This window comes from Antedon bifida, chromosome 5 (assembly GCF_963402885.1).
Source record: "Antedon bifida chromosome 5, ecAntBifi1.1, whole genome shotgun sequence".
NCBI lineage: Eukaryota > Metazoa > Echinodermata > Crinoidea > Comatulida > Antedonidae > Antedon > Antedon bifida.
In genome coordinates, this window is record NC_136230.1 from 20850308 (window position 1) to 20867633 (window position 17326).

The following is a 17326-nucleotide window of genomic DNA, read 5'->3' on the forward strand; positions in this document are numbered from 1 at the left end:
TATAAAATGACAAAATAAATTCAACCAAAAACTCATTGGCTAGCAGCTAATTTAACTATTTTTTGCTTTAAATTGGTTTTTACATGTAAATAATTTGATTTTTTAATAATTTTTTGTTAAAGTGAATAACTATTACGTGACATTAAAATTGCATATTCAACAAAAAATGTAAAAACATTATTTTTTCAGGGGACAATATATCATCAATGTTACAAACCTGTGCTGAGATGAGTTGTTGGTTATTCTGTGATTGCACTGTGTGCAGATGGTGTTGATAATGTACTGATGGAGGATCTTCTGTTGGCGAACTTTCCTGATCCTCACCAACTTCAACCTCCTCTGGTTCCTACAAATTGAATAAAAACACACATTCCATCATTGGAATGAACTCCCAAATGAAATCGAAACTAACCTAAATGAATTTTCAAAAACAACATTTAAAGACACCTTCCCTACGTTTTTTAAATCTAATTTAAGATCACAAACTATATTTAATGTAAAAATAATAATATATGGTCCTATTGCGATAACTTTTTTTGTCTTTAAATGGTTAAAAATGTGTAAAATAAGTCGATTCTAATAATTATAGCGGCCCGCTATAAATCCCAAAATGCATTGCGCCCGGATTGATATTTTTGTTTTTCTTCTGTAATTCACGCACTTTACGATCGATCGTGATGCCAAAACAAATGGAAGATTCCTAACTTTTCAGCGAAAATACCGGGTTTTCCCCAATTTGTATCAACGGAGTCTGGCAAAAATAGAAAGACAATTAATGCAGCAACTATACAACGTCAGGCTAGGTATATAGCTAGCGTACGATGTTCGTACGTTAACGATGTTTACCAGCTAGGCCTACAAAACTAAGCCTAGCTAGGCTAGGCCTAAAGACCGTCCACGAGAGGTCAGTCGCCGCGAGCTACTTAGGTAGTGCATTGTTTTTTATCATAATTTACCGTAAAACGTACATTTAAGACAAGGAATGATCTGGTTTAATGTTTTTAAAGTAATATATATGTATTATTTTTACAAAACGTCACAAATTGTAGGGAAGGTGTCTTTAAGAACTTATTAAGCAACATCTAATGTTAACTAAATTTATCTTCTCCATTTTCCATTTACTTTGTTCACTTGCCTTTTACCAATATTATAATTCAGAATTTTATACTATGGCCAATGTATATAATAATGTCAGAAATTATTCATTTTATTTTTACTTTTCTTTATGTTATATTTTACTTTACGTATATGGTTTTTAATTTTTTCCGTCTGATTTTGTTTATGTGATCCACCAGTAATATCAGTACTACGATACTGAAGGTGTCTTCACAATAAAAACAGAAATAAATAAAAATTAATAAATTCTACTATATTGCCATATTTTGTATTTATTAGCTATAGTGGAAATGTTATGAATCTTCATTTCCTAAATAAAATTCATGAGCTAGTTTTACTGGTTTTTCTATATTTGTTCTTGTTAAATTAAGATTTTTCAAAATTCCACCAGGCTTACCTCATCAGGACACAGTTCATAAGCTTTGGATAATGTGACTCTAGCACTGTGTGACCTTTCCAGGAAATATCCATTTGATGTTTCATTAGATTGTGCAGGTGGTGACCAATTGTTGTAAGCATACTGTGGATTGCCAGCATATGGTCGCTAGATGTACAATGAGAACAAAAAAAGATTTGATTGAATTCAGCAGAAACATTCAAATTAGGAATTACAGTTTAACAATTTACAATCAACCCATAGAAAACATAACTTATCAAACAAATATCTTCACAAAATTTAGATACTGAAAGTTCATACCCTTTCCAACTCATCTCCAAGCCATTCAACTGCCCAGTTCCATTTTCGCTTCAGATCACCATTAGAGTTCAGCAGTGACTGAGCGGCAGCACAACTGCTGAATAGTGCCACCATGCATTTGATGCATTGATAGGCTCTCTTCTGGTAGTGGTTCTTAGAACGTTGTATTGTGTCAAACAGACCATCCCGATCATCTGGAATCCCTTGGATGATAATAAACATGGTAAATGTTATTTCTTTTAAGCAAGTACATAATTATCCTACCACCCATTCTAGATGGGTACTACTTAGTGGAGTTAGTTAGATATTTTGCCTGTCCTATACTATTTCAATTTCTGCTTCGTCACATAATTTTCATAATTCAAAATCACGGCTGTTTTGCTTAACACTAACGCCCATATTCTTAAACCGGACTACAACTAAATCGGCGACTAAATCAGGCTAACCTCGACTAAATCGCAGACTCAATGGTATTTAAACGAGGTTTATAAAAAATGTAACAGTCATTGAGTTGTTATATTGGCCAGAACGAAATATACTAATAAACTAAATATACATTGGTATATGTTATAATAATGCAAATTATGTTTATTTACAACCATATACAAATTACATTATTTTCTTCGCGCAAGTCCGACTTGAACTAAGACAATGGGAGATGCGGAAATTAGCGCTTTCTTGTCACGCTATGTGGTTCATCGCGATTATACTTTGTTGGAGGCCTAGAAAATATGAAAGTTAATCAAAAGTACTTCACTGGTAAATTAATACTGATCTTGTTCTAATAATTAACGATTACAATTAATCAATCCTGATGCGTAAAAAGTTTGTAAGAAAATGGAAAATGAGATCAATGCGCAAAATTTCGTCTGCTCCTCAAATACTCTCTTGTTATAATTGGCCAATTTATAGCCTTTGTTACCCAGACGTGTGAAACTTGATTTCATTAAGTCGAACTGAAAACTTCGACTACTTCTTTTATGAATCAAATTTGAAGTAATAGCTCGAACTAGGATCTTTTCAAGTTGAACTTCGAACTACGACTAAAGTTCGGTTTAAGAATAAAACAGCTAGTTGTTTTGATAGAAGATAATACCTTTTAGGGCATTTAGGATCCTATGTGTCTGCCACGAGTCTTCTAACAATAACATTTGAAGAAGTAGATCCAAGTAAGGCCGTAGTTCATATGTGTAAGAGTATGCGACTTGCCATAGAAGCTCACCCAGTACTAAAGATGAGAATTGAGGATTTTCCCAACAGCAAAACTGAAAAAAAAAAATATTATAAGAAATTAAAAACACTCTTACCTTGAAATTTACACTCCAGAACCCATAATTTCTAATAACTGTTTATTTAAAAATGTATAATATATAATAATACTAATAATAACAACTATAAATTAACTACTATAACTAACAAACTATACTTCTTCTAAATTTGTGCTGCCAAAAAAATCAGTGGGTGGTCATCAATGAAAAACATTACATTTACCCAAAATGCAATGTGATCAGGTGGTCAACATTCAAGATGCCAAGATCAACAGCGGTTAAAAAATAAGTTATACCCTGTATCTGACACAAAGATATTTTTTCCCAGCAAAAGTTTGCTTTTTCTAATATAGGTTCCTAATTTGCATGCTCCTGTTTTTCTATTTGGCTGGCTGCGAATCATGTGAACACTATTGCAAAATATGGCTGTCACTTTCGGACTTGTTTTCGTGGGCTAAATGAGCATATTCCTTGCTGGAATTCAGGAGGTATGTGACATTATAATTGTCAGTATTTTATACAAACAAATTTATATAAACTTTGTTGACATATTATCCATATAACTAATTTAAAATGCAATGCTAAACATTAACAGCATCACTCAATACATAATATTAAGTATGTGTACACACAGCATGCTACTACACAAATATTTTACCCTTAATAGCTTGGTTGTTTCATCAGAACTGTTACAATCTTCAATAAGTTTCTTAACATAACCACCACGACCAAACAGTAGATCAGCAACTTGGGGTTGTAGAGGCATTATGGGTCGCTGCAGGCTTGACTCACCATGAGGATTTGGCAATGGTTCACCACCCTAACAAATAAAGCAAGTAATTAATTAATATTTTACTTATAACAGAACATTATATTTGCATTACTGTATATTTTTTAAATTATATTTCAATTTCACTGGGCAAATATAGAAATCCTTCGTATAAAAATGGTATCGGAGTTAAAACTAGACATAATGTTATATTTACTATAAATGCAATTATTATTTTTAAGTTTTCTACTAAACAATCTGAAAGTTTGTTTTATTGTTAATGTAAGTTATAAAGTATGATATACACAAATTGTCTACAAGCATCAAGTATCACTACAGTCACATGGTATTGATTTTATATTAATTCTCTGTTATTGTAACTATTACTACTATTGTCTCCAATAAAACATTTGCATGGAGATAGGCATATTTATGATCCCTGAATTCTCTCAGCTTATTATAGTTGGAGTACCATGGAGCTCCATGGTTGGACTATTCCCCTCCCCCATCATATAAAAATTACCAAAAAAGATATTGCATTTAACTTATAGTGAATTGCTGTTAAAATAACCAGCAAAATATCAGGATTCCTGGAGATAATTTTTTGTTTTACAATAAACCTTTAAAAACACCTCTACTCCTCCTTAAAAAAAAGTGCAACGCATAGACAATCGCTAAATCATACTTAGACATTATCATTACTTACTGGTATAGAAGATTGTTGTTTAGATGAGATGTCACAGCAACGTACTAACTGTGATACAACAGAGTATAACTTGCCCAATTCAGCATATTGGTATTTGATTGGTGGCCCTGGTCCTTCATCCAGTGCAACTAGCATAAAAGTTGACGGCACACTTAATTCTAACAGTTGTGTTCTCTGAAATTTGTATTATAAACACATATTAGAAAATGTTTCAGAAATAAATACAAAAAAAAAATTATTAAAGTGCGAAAAATACATATATAAACCAAGTACAGTAGGTTTTAGCATGGTTAATCAATTATTATTGGCATTTATTTCAACCATTATTTATCAAATGTAAGGTTACCTCAGCTTGACCCAAGTTAGCATACATCTGAAACAGATGGAAGTATTGTGTGAGATGACGTCCATGCTCGGATACTTCCTTGTTTAGTAAACACAAAATTGCATGAAGTAAATGATCACTAAGGCTCTTAGGTTTTTCCCGAACATCGCCTAAAAAAACATGATAAATGAACTTGTATTTAAACCAAGTTAAGTTTATGACAAAAGCTTATAATTCTATTTACCCATCAATGATCAATGTAGAAACAATACTGTAGATACTACTATTGAGGTTCTACAAATACAAAGCACTTATATTCACTTTTCTATGAGTATCTTGTGTTGTGAGCAGCCAATATTAATTTGATTATAAAATCAAAGTTAAGGTAACAACAGCTCCATTATTGGCATACTTTTTTTTCAACAAAATTTCAAGCAAAAACAAATTGATGACAAACTTCAATAATCATTTTTTTTTTATTGAACATAAACTATCAAAGAAAGTTGATTTATGAGTGTGGAATATCCTACACTTAAAGTACCTGTAGTTATAGTACCTGGCAAGATGAATGGGCCGTCTTGTTGAGAGAAGTGAGACAAGATAACCAGCAGCTTAGCGAAGGCATTTCGGACCTAATGAAAAAATGAAAGAAAAACACCTCAATAACACTAAATCTGCTGACAGTACCAATACAAATCACCAAATACAACTTCAAAACCAACATTACCACAAAATACAGATTTTACAGATAGCAAAATTATCGTAACTGCATTGTTTTCAAATATATTTATTATTCATTTGCTTTCTTTTAATGTATGGAAAACATGCAACTAAAATGTCATATGGGAGTATTTCGAGCACAGCAAATGTTTGTTTTCAGGGAACCTTAATCATTTCTGTTGTTTACTCACTTAATACTGTTCTTTTGAAATGTAAGTAAACCTAAAACATATCTAACTTTACCTCAGTGCTTGGGCTCTCCAGCAGATATTCTGAAAATCTTGCAGGATAAGTAAAAAGAACATTCTGTGCAAACCAAGTTCGTACAGATTTTGATGTACGCATCAACATACACAGTGCTTCATACCACTCATTAGCGGAACCCCTGCAAATATACAATATATTTAAACATTTATTTAGATTCATCATGCCAAATTAATATACCTCGATATACAAAAGTAGGAACTAAACAAGTAAAGTGTGCTCTAGGATAAATGATATGTATTATATAAAACATGATTCGGGACTTGTTTAAGTTCCATAATTTAAATGAGGATAAAAATCAGTGATCAAATTAATATTAATTAGTCTAATTATAAAATAAGATATAAAGAGAAATTAATTGTTCAAGTTATTATGGTGATTACCTCAGTGTCTTCTTTGTGTGAAAGCCAACAGTAAACAGAAACTTGGATACTAGCTGGATGCTAAGCATGGCTAGCTCTTCATAGTCTTGAGTCTATGAGCAAATTATAGTAAAGTAATAGCATTTGTGCTATGTCAGTTTATCTTGTTATTATGTTGTGAATTACTTTAGTAATGAACATGATATGCAATAAATTTAAATTGATTATCCCCTTCTATATGGAGTTTATTTTCAAAACTCTAAATCTCTAGTCTTGAATGTTTAAGTAGTGCATGAACAGACATTGCTGGTTTTATTAAAACGGAAGGCATATCAATAATGAACTTGATATGCAATAAATGTAAATTGATTATCCCCTTCTATATGGAAATTATTTTCAAAACTCTAAATCTCTAGTCCTGAATGTTCAAGTAGTGCATGAACAGACATAGCTGGTTTTATTAAAACGGAAGGCATATCAATTTAATTTTAATAAGTCAAATGGTTGTCGTCTTGCCTTTGCTAGAGCAAACTATCAGTACGTTGATTCCAACAAAACATGATATATGTACAAGATTCCAACAAAACATGATATATATACAACATATTCATGACAAGAACTGCTAGTTGTTACTTACAGGTCTTTCTTGCCCCTGCAAGCCTGGGAAGTATGGGTTGTTACATGTCACTAATCTCCGTATAAATTGGAAGTATTCATGACTAAACTGCATTCGGTTATGCATGAAATGGATATTTTGACGACGAACACAACGCTGGATAATGGCTGGCATATTCACTGGCTCTCTGGTGGCTGTTGGAAAAGATGATGGAAGATTGCAAGGGTTAATATTATTATAGCATAGTCATAGTTTGATGGTGATAAAATGGACTTGTAAATTTGTTTGCATGTTTTTCTTCAGTGAAAAAACTGGCTAGCAATAAATTATGCATTTAGTTACCACAAACTTTGGCATAAACTTAGGCAACCACACATGTATTCGCTTCATACTGAGCAGCTATTTTCTATTGTTGAAATTTCAAAATGATGCCATAAACTATACTCTGTCTGAACATTAAATCGACCAAAAGTCCTGATAATATGCATGTGTATACTTGGCTTTACGGTACAGCTATTAATTACTGCTTCGTTCCCACGTGCAACCCTTCGCACAGAGCCTAGCGATTGTTGATATTAAATATTAATAAAAATGCTTTGTTTCCATTTCATCGCATGGGAGTTTTTCTAGAAAACTTGATTTAAATCAATATATTCCATGTTAGAATATCACAAAATAATACTACGATATTGCGTAAACAAAAATTACATTCTCATCTGATAAAAACAATGCAAATAAAACATGTTGATACTTGTCTGGAGATACAAATTGAATAAAAAAAAGTTAGCCAACTTCACTGAGGTTCACTGGCTGCACGTGACGTAGTATAATAGGCCTAGTGGGAAAATTTCTATTTTGTTAATAATATGTCATCGAATTTAAAACATAGCGATACAAGGTTTAGTTTGATTCATTCACAATGTGGCTGTATAATATTTTTATTGCATTAAGGCAGCATTCTGACATATTTCATAGGTTTCATTTACGGTAGGCCTACTATCTAGTACTACTGCATGCTAGATAGGTACTCTGTATGAACTCAAAGGCGTAGGGTGCGTGGTACTTCATTGTTTTTTTTTAAACATTAATCGCTAGACTCTGGGCCTAGACTAGATAGGCTAAATAAACATATCAGGCGTAACTGCTGTATTTCTTAATCGTTGTTGATTCATTGATAACAATGTTGTTTGTAACACATAACAATAGACGCGTGGCAAAACAATGCCTCTCGTAAAATCGCGATAAAAAAATAATGTAGTTTGTAGGATCGCGATCAAAAACAATACCTCGTAGCCACGAAGCTGGAAGGTGGGTTACGTTGCAGTAATTTTTAGCTGTACTGTATATGCATGCACAGACATTTCGTCTACAGTCCCTATGCAAAAAAGCTCACTAATGTTGAATTCAGTACAACTTACTTAGTCTAAGATCATCCATTCCTTTGCTAAGTTCCTTTTCTATTGATTCTTTGACATCAAATCGTTCATAAAACAAGATGTAAGCATTCCACCAACGCTTCTGTCTTCTGTAAGATGTCCTAGAATAAAAATAGAAAATAAATTTATTAGAAAATAACCTCAAGAAATGTGAGTGGAGCTGTAGCTTGGTGGTTTAGATGCTCGGCTACCAATCCCAAAGTCGTGGATTCAAATCTTGTCAGGAAAATCTTTTACTATGATTACTCCACTCCCGAAGACTTGTAAAAAGATTTTGTTTGTTTAGAGCATCTTGTGTGAATGTTTGTCTTTGTAAAGAGGCCGCTTTAATAGCCACTAGCTTAACGGCTACCTGGCTATCTGACCGCTCTGGACTCCAAATGCACTACCAGTAATATACTCTACATATTTACACTACTTAGCAATTGAAGTGGAATCCATCCTTAATTCTCCATTTAAAAGCTTTTTCATCACAAACATCATTTAAGATTCAAGATTATGTATTGGTCCATAAACTGAACATTGACTTTTCTTACACCTTCCATTTCCATACATGCTGTTTTACATTATTAATGTTTTTCTTATATATTCATTCGAAGAATTCATAAAAATCAAAATCATTAAAAAATCAAAAGTAAATATTCTATTACAAACTACCTTTTCAACATATGGTCAAAGACCTCACCCATATAATCTCCACCAAAGCACTGGTTACGCATTTCCTTTAAAAAAAAGAATATTATACACACTAGATAACTATTTATCCTAATAATTAGTTTATAAACATATTTCAATATTTAAAACATGGTGTATATTGCACCATTGAACTTAATTAAAATTAACCATGTAACTATCTTATTACAAATCTACCACCAATAAGTTTGTTTAAATTTAGATACAAATTGTAAATAAAGGAATTATTATTTACAAAACTTATAAAATAATTTTTTCTTGTTACTTACATCATCATCATCCATCCTACACTCGGACACTTCTCCATCATCAAACTTGTACCATTTAGCTGGGTCATCCCCATGACGATTAACAATATAAGAATAATAATGCCCTCCACTGGCTTGACCGCTGTGTACTACAACACCAACAAGTCGGTAGAACGTACTACGGGATGATTCTTCACACTCATCACTGCTTTCTTCTCTGTCATCATGAATTTCTTCACCTGTTAGGATAATTGGTTTAACAGATTATGTACACAATTTAGATTTGGAGCAAGATTTTGAGACCTCTATTCAGTGTGAAATTGTCTGGACTTGGGTTATTACATATACTATGAAATATGCTGCATTTTTGGGTAGAAGCTGGGATCCACTTTAATTAGGAAAGTTTCACCTTGCTGATCATGAAAATAACAGATCCCGAGCCGTTAATTTGCATATTTAAAATAGCCGAAATAAAAAATGATAAAATGCATATACAAAACCATATACAAGACCCCTACAATCAGAGTTATTATTTAATCTGTGTTTTCTACTTTATTTCTTAGCAAGTCCTAGTGAATTCTAAGCATATTATGGACATCTAAGTTCCAAATTGGCATATTTAAAATACAGATGCTAATAGTTTAATACAGATGTTTAAGATGTTATCAAAACACTCACTGATTACAAGGGTCAGGCCTATAACAACCACATTTGCATATTCAAAATAACTTTCAAACTATGTATTTAACTAAATTTGTTATTGTTTATGTGTAAAGTTTGAAGTAGTGCTCTTATAGGTGATATATGATATACATTATTGAGATTTTTCTAGTTATGAATATTATAATGGATCTAAAATAAAAATGCTTAATTTGCATATTTAAAATGGCGATTTCGAAAAACTAAGTTTAGGATGTTCTTAAAACTGTGTCTAGTACTATTGATAATATCTAAATCTAATATATGTTGATCTTGGATATTTTAAACTTTTAGATTTAACACATATAGTTGATTCCATGTGAAATCATGGAATGAAAAAGGGCTTTATAATTTTCATATTCAAATTGATAGAAAAGTTTGTCAACAGAATGTGTTGAGGAAGAAGCTCAATTTCTGTGATATTAAAATTTAAAATTAATGATGCATCTGGAATGAACATTGCAGGTTTACGGCATAAGTTTTGATCATTCATGAAATGACCTCTATCCAGCATTGTTACAGTGGCATAAAGCTGTGCATGGTAACAAATAAAATAATGTCTATAAATATATGTAACAGATTACACGTTATCAAATAAAGTCAACTGTGTTGAACTTAATCTGGTGACAGGTTTGAAGAAATCAAAATATGTTTGATCTATGACCAAAGGCTTTCATAAACAAAATGAATGTTAAATTGCTATCATTAGCTATATATTCCTGGAATAATGTATTCACTATTAAAGGAAAACTTTATACCACAGTTTAACAACGTAAGGATGTACATATGGTATTAGAACAATTGCAAGATTTCCGATTTTGCCATGCACACTTGCCATACAGCTATCGCACTGAAATGGCTGTGACATTGCTAAGACATAGGAAATTCCACCTGATGAGTTTTCACTAATACAAGTATGTAGGCTTAAATTAGAAGATGTTCAGTCTGTTATTTGAAGAAACATTTATAGCAAACCAGACAGACAATTTATTTTAAAATATGTTACAAGAAATTGCTCATGCTTTTCAGGACTTGTTTATTTACCTGTGGTAACTCAACTCAACCATATTTCAGTAAAAAAAAAATTGTTGTGATATAATGAGTACATCCCTAATATGTTGTCAAACTATCTTTACCACTGATATTTTTGGTTGTCATAGTCATAGTTTTATATCAGAATAGAAACACACAGTAGTACAAGATTTTTTTTAATTCTTTTATTAAATAAAATTTATATTTAAAATAAGTTTTAAAAATTACCTTCAATCTTGGCAAGGCCAGCAGCTGTGTAAGGTTCCATATCAAACTCGCGTGGAAACTCAAAATAGTCATTAAATTTGATTGCACACTCCCGCTCCCAATCATAGTCAAAACGCTTCAGTTGTATTGCTAATATATTAGGTAATTTCTTTATACACAAACGTTTCACAGTATCAACCTGTAAGTAGAATATTTGTATAACTAGCGATTTTGAAACAATCAAAATGAGTTATTTCAAATTTTTGTACACAAGCCTTGCGTTCGTATTCTAAAACTTAACTTTAGTGGTAGTTTGAGCTAAAACTTTAACATTTTAGTTCATAATCCTTCAGCTAAATGAACTATAAGATTGTGATTGGAAGCGAGGCATGAGATGAGAATTATGAGAATGAACACTTGTTCTGTGAAGATAACCCCAATTGGTATTCTTCATATTGTTGTAAATGTATAGTTTTTTTTCATTATAATGCATGTTAACGTTTGTGAATGGAAATCAGAAGGAGCTTGTGCTGCTATGCATAGTACACTTTGCATTTGCTGTCTTGTTTGTTCCAAACCTCTTCGCCATGTTTTTCGTAACAGTGACTAAATCAAGCGAACCTTGACTAAATCTAGACAGATATGTTAGCCCTCGAAGGGCAGGCTAAATCACTGACTACAAGGTTGGTAAAATATGCAACAGTCATTGAATTGTCATATTTGCCAGATATTCAATATACTTTTATTTGCTTAATTCAATATATATTGGTAATTGTTATAATAATGCAAATCATGTTTATTTACAAGCAGTTTACAACATTTACAAATTTCCTTCGCTGCTAGTCATAGCAACAAGGGGAGTTGTGGAAATTCATAACACAAGGAAGAAGGCCTATGAATTGCGTGATTCGTTGAGATCCCACTTTTTAGAAAGCATAGAAAATATGGAAGTTATCATACCACCATGGTTTTATTTGTTGGCAATCGAAAGTACTTCATTGTTAAATTAATACTGGTCTTGTTCTAATTATAATGTATAGTCCTGATGCCTAAACACGTTTTATTTAACAAGTGATATTAATGCTCACAATTTTGTCTGTTCCTCGAATACTGTCATATCATTGGCAAATCTATATAATAGTCTTTGTTTACAAGACATGTGAAAAATCGAATAAAAGCCTGAATTTATTAAAGTCAAACTGCAAACTTTGACTATTTCTTTCATGAATCGAATTTGACTAGTCCGAACTACTAGCACTTTTTAAAGTTCGAACTACGACTAAAACTTGCTATCTCTGTCTAAACATACGGCTTGCATACTGTAAGATTGCGATAAAGAAAAAAACAATATCTCATAAGGCCATGTTGAAAATATTGCTCCAACCTACCCAATCATGGACGATGAAGGGTTGCATGTGAAAAAGGAGCAGTAACTTATAGCAGCACAACTGTAGTTTATGAAAGTTATATCCATGAAATACCAAATTAAATAAAACAATTACGTATAGTGGAACACTCACAGACTGATAGAACAACTACTAAAAAGGCACTTACCTTCTTGTTACATTTCTCACAATGGTAGGCATTAGGACCTTCCAATAAATCACCCTTGACATATTGTTCTAATGAATCTAATAAATTTTGTTGGTTGCGAATGTCTACATTTAAGGCTGTGAATGACTCTTCTCTGGAATATCTAAATACAAACAAACATAATAGCTTATATAGTACACAACTGCTGAATAAAGGATTAAAAAGCAACCAAGTACATATACGAGGTTAGAACTTACTTTACCACTGTAATGGGAAGAAATATATGTATAATACCGAAGTTGTGAGAGCACAGAATAGAAAGTACAATCATTTATACAAACCAATGAACAATTTAACCACATTAACTATCAGTATCCTGCGAACTGAAATTCCTCTTTTGGATCAAATGGCCCTGAGTTGGGCTGCTGTGGTCTATTGTACATCATCTGCTTCTGTTAGACAAGCTGCATTGTGTAGTGACACTGAATTTAGATTACTAGATTAATTATTACCTGTGAGGGCAGTCTTTACAAATCTTCTGATCTGCAAATGATCCACCCATTACCTTTGTAAAGATTGGTGGTTGTCCTAGTGATTTAAGAGCTTCATCGAGACTGTCTACAAGGCTGTTGAAAAATTCTAACGCATCATGTTGTTCTCGTAGATTTACTGGCTCACCCCATAGTCTACAGTAGACATAACATAGTGAGTTAAAAATAAGCAAAGGAGTGTGGGACTCAGTAATCAGTGCAGGCCTTGGCTCAATTCTAAAGTTGTATGATACGCCAAGATATAATAAAGTATTTATACACCCTGTTGATATCATGTATTATGGAACTGTAATTTGACTATACTTGTGAGTCAAAGCAAATGCCCTTTTTTTAGTTTAGTTTCATACTTTTGTCCTTGATGACCTATAACTTGTAGTTTGATTAACTGAAATCAGACTTTAAGTTGAGTTTACGACAGCTGGTACAATACATCTATAATGTAAGCAATCATATACACCTGAACAGACATTCCGTGGCGCGTGCCGCAATTGATTGATTTTTACCAATAATTTCATTAGTACAATATTTTGTCCTCCATATTCTAGATGTTTTTAATTGATACTTACTTGTAAATCTTCCAAAATCCTCTAGGAACATAGTATTGTAGTTTGCTTTCTGCGAGGTGTCCAAATACGTACTGTACTTGCTTCAGAACTCCCATGTTGTACTCTTTACGTTCACTCTCTTTACTTGACACCAACTTCTCGTCTCCTCCACCATCGTGTTTACAATCAATGTTTACCTATATTCAATAATTATAAATGATTCAGATGAGAAAATTCAGCTCTCTCAAATACTTGATTTTCGGAATATTTTCTACTAGAACAACCACTGTTCTCAACACTTTGAACTCAAATTATTCAAGTTTTAGATAAGTCATGAAGTAAAGTTAAATAAAAAATACAGTAAAAATAAAATCGGAAATAATTAAAAAGACATGAATGTATACCTCACTGTCCTGTTTCTCATCTCCAGAACCATCATCATCAACATCAACTGCAGCACCTTCAGCACTGAGAATAGTCTTACGTATCTCAGGAACCATGAAGATCTGCTGGAGTACAGAGTTCATGTAGCATGTGGCACCAGCATTCTTTAATCCTACAAAGCCTCGGATTGGCCGAGGGCCAACAGGTGGGAGGTACTCCCATTCACAAAGTGGTAGTTCAGTTCCTGCTGAAAGGAATATATTCACTTATACATTTATTTCTTAATTCATGAAAATGGTCTTTCATAACATATATCTTTATTTATTGTATTTAACAAAAAAATAAATTTATAATGCATAGAACAAATGTGTACTGTTGCGGTTCAAGACTATCAAAATATATCTAAAGAACATGTCTTGCTTATTACATGTACAACATAACATGAAGTAGGTATAACAATATATTAATATCACTTAATGTTCTGTTTTAACCTGCAGTTTCAGGAGCTACCAGTTAATAAAATGACATAACAATTATGAGGCTTTACCTGAATAATACATGTTAGTTAACATATCACAAACCATTTTAAGGTTTGGTATACAACCAACACACAGGGCAACAAGAAGATCAAAAGCTGCTATTGTTGTTGGTGGAGAGTTACACACTGGGATGACAGGACACAGTGGAAAGTCATCATTGGCTTTGCGAGTTTGTACAACAATTTTGGATGCAGGAAATAAAAAGTCATCAATCAACTCCTACAAAATGTAACATTATACAAAGTTTACATTTAAAATTAAAGTTTTAGTGGTCTTAAGTTACATATGTAGGCTGATAATCAGGTTTTCCTATACATATGAACATTGTTAATGCTGAATTACATCAGCACACTCAGTTTTCAAATTCGTTACACAATAAAAATAAGAAATTAAATATTCTGGAGCCTGGGCTGGTGGGCAAGCATCATGGCCACCAAGCTATATTCATGTTGAAATGGAACAAACCTGTATTAGAGTACACCCATCTTTTTTAGATCCTATCTGATGCTTCTTCTCCGAGGACATAAATGTTAGTAGTTCCTTACAAATTCCAAGATGTCCTTCAAGTAAACTACCCTCTACAGACAACTCACCAGATTTTATCAAATCATCCTGGAAGGCAATACACATTTCAATAAATAGTCATCAAACCTCGAAAATGATATCAACATCACCTGAATTTGGTTAAAATTTAGATGGGGGATCTTTACAACAGACAAAAAAAAACATCTATAAATGATTTATAACCTACAGTAAATAAAATAAGAGTATATTTTCTGAAGTTACCTAAAGTTGCATCATAACTTACCCTAACTGTCTTGAGCCATTCAATTTCATTTGTCAGACGTGTCTCAGCAGCATTTAATGTCACATTTGTTGTACATGCGTAGTTTAATAATCGGCATAGCAACTGAAAATACTCATTGCATGATCTTGGATTTTCTTTTACAGTGTTCTGTAAAGAACAAAATACTTAGAAATCAGAGAGGACCAATATAACTATTGTAGTACTATCATTATAACAGTAATAAATAATAAAAACATTTGTGCATTCTTTACATTAAACAGTAAATTCATGCTCTGTCAATTAATATTTTATAGTCATTTTATTTGCAAACTGAAATTCATTGTCTCTAAAGATACACTGTCCTGTAAAATGAGTAAAATAATTTTACAAATGACATTTACTTGATTACATCATTGAGGTATATATAAATTGTTGTTTTTAATGTTTTTGGAATTGGAATAAGAACTTACTTGTAAAACAGTAAAACATAGTGTGATGAAAAAGTGAAGGGGCACGTGAGCTGATGAGCACTTTGTGGCTATGAGATTAAATTGCTCAGATGCAGACAACCTTACAGTCCTGAAAAATAAACCATGACAGAAAAATGAACAATATAAAGTAAGGTTAGTTTTGTATGACTGCAATAGATACTACTATTTTCAGAGGAGTCGCTATATAGGATATCGTTTCATATATCCAGAGGTATTTATTATTATTATTCGTTTCTCAAGGGATTTCTTTGAGAGGCTCGGCGAATAATTACCCTCAGTGCAAATAAATACTACTTGATCTATTGACAGGGTAGACATAAAGCTAGTCATGTGATGCCCTTTTGACCAATTACGTTCTAATATTTACATAGGCTATGCAATATAAAGAGAATAATGGATGAATTTATCTTTTGCTTTTAGCACTGCATGCATCAGGAATGTTAATTCAAATCATGGGCAACAAACCTATTCTTTGATAGCAGTAGTAGATCAATAATAAAGTGTTGCCAACTTTTGTCTTTGTTAAGAGCTTCTAGTGCTGGAGGACACAGAGCGAGACATATGGTTAATACTTCAAGGGACTCCTTAGTTAAAGATACATCTTCTAATTCTGGCAACTTCACCACACCCTAAATAAATGGAAAACAATGTATTATAAATACTGAAATTAAATAATTCCTTTGATCAATGAATAAATTCAATTATCATTAATCAACCGTAATTCTGCCCCGCGACCCGAGTTAAACAATTCCGGATCAACTCCGCAATTTTGCTGGTAGTATAGGGGTATATTGTTGTATTTCTTCTTCAACAATGAAGCCATTCAATTCTAAAAGCAAATCCTGGTTGAATATAGTATTAAACATATCACAATGATGATATCAAAACTAAATGAAACGCACTGTTCAGAGTTAGCCTAGAAACCCATATAATTTGTCACATGGTTTCTTTGACTGCAAATAAAATTGGATGAGGCTTATCATTATCATGGTCTTAAGCCAGCAAGTTACACTTTCTTTCCATCTGAGATGGCTATAAGGCTGCTTCTGTTGTACTGTATATAATGGCTTACCTTCTCATAGGCTTTGTGTATATCTTCATTAGAGGAATGTAGAAGATGTAAACAGCCACAACCTGATGACCACGCTATCTTCTTAATTGCCTTCACAACATTTAAGTCTGGCATGTGACTGCTTGCCTAAGTTAAGAAAAAAGTCATATATTGAAATACAATGTTATCATGTACCACTAATATGAGTAACATTTAAAGCAAATGCTAATAAGGGAGTAGCTTAATTCCTTAAGCTACAGTAACATAGTTACTACATGAACATTTTA

At 32.5% G+C, this 17326-nt stretch overlaps 1 protein-coding gene across 2 annotated transcripts in view; it reads right to left on the reverse strand.

Annotated features, from left to right (window-relative positions):
• The window catches only part of LOC144843560 (ubiquitin carboxyl-terminal hydrolase 9X-like), a 48770-nt gene that overhangs the window by 2999 nt on the left and 28445 nt on the right, over window positions 1-17326 (reverse strand). The window contains exons 30-54 of one of the 2 annotated variants that reach the window (XM_078700385.1): window positions 17061-17186; window positions 16454-16617; window positions 15968-16076; window positions 15519-15665; window positions 15176-15322; window positions 14719-14929; window positions 14192-14415; window positions 13809-13984; window positions 13204-13377; window positions 12713-12854; window positions 11180-11357; window positions 9242-9459; window positions 8937-9001; window positions 8262-8380; window positions 6865-7037; window positions 6249-6340; window positions 5845-5986; window positions 5423-5513; window positions 4903-5051; window positions 4557-4730; window positions 3740-3901; window positions 2910-3078; window positions 1814-2016; window positions 1514-1660; window positions 218-346 (exon numbers count right to left, since the gene is read on the reverse strand). In XM_078700385.1, coding sequence (XP_078556511.1) covers window positions 218-346; window positions 1514-1660; window positions 1814-2016; window positions 2910-3078; window positions 3740-3901; window positions 4557-4730; window positions 4903-5051; window positions 5423-5513; window positions 5845-5986; window positions 6249-6340; window positions 6865-7037; window positions 8262-8380; window positions 8937-9001; window positions 9242-9459; window positions 11180-11357; window positions 12713-12854; window positions 13204-13377; window positions 13809-13984; window positions 14192-14415; window positions 14719-14929; window positions 15176-15322; window positions 15519-15665; window positions 15968-16076; window positions 16454-16617; window positions 17061-17186 — 3831 coding nt within the window. Of the gene's footprint in view, window positions 1-217; window positions 347-1513; window positions 1661-1813; window positions 2017-2909; window positions 3079-3739; window positions 3902-4556; window positions 4731-4902; window positions 5052-5422; window positions 5514-5844; window positions 5987-6248; window positions 6341-6864; window positions 7038-8261; window positions 8381-8936; window positions 9002-9241; window positions 9460-11179; window positions 11358-12712; window positions 12855-13203; window positions 13378-13808; window positions 13985-14191; window positions 14419-14718; window positions 14930-15175; window positions 15323-15518; window positions 15666-15967; window positions 16077-16453; window positions 16618-17060; window positions 17187-17326 lie in introns of both variants that reach the window. The other variant, XM_078700384.1, reaches the window with a different exon arrangement.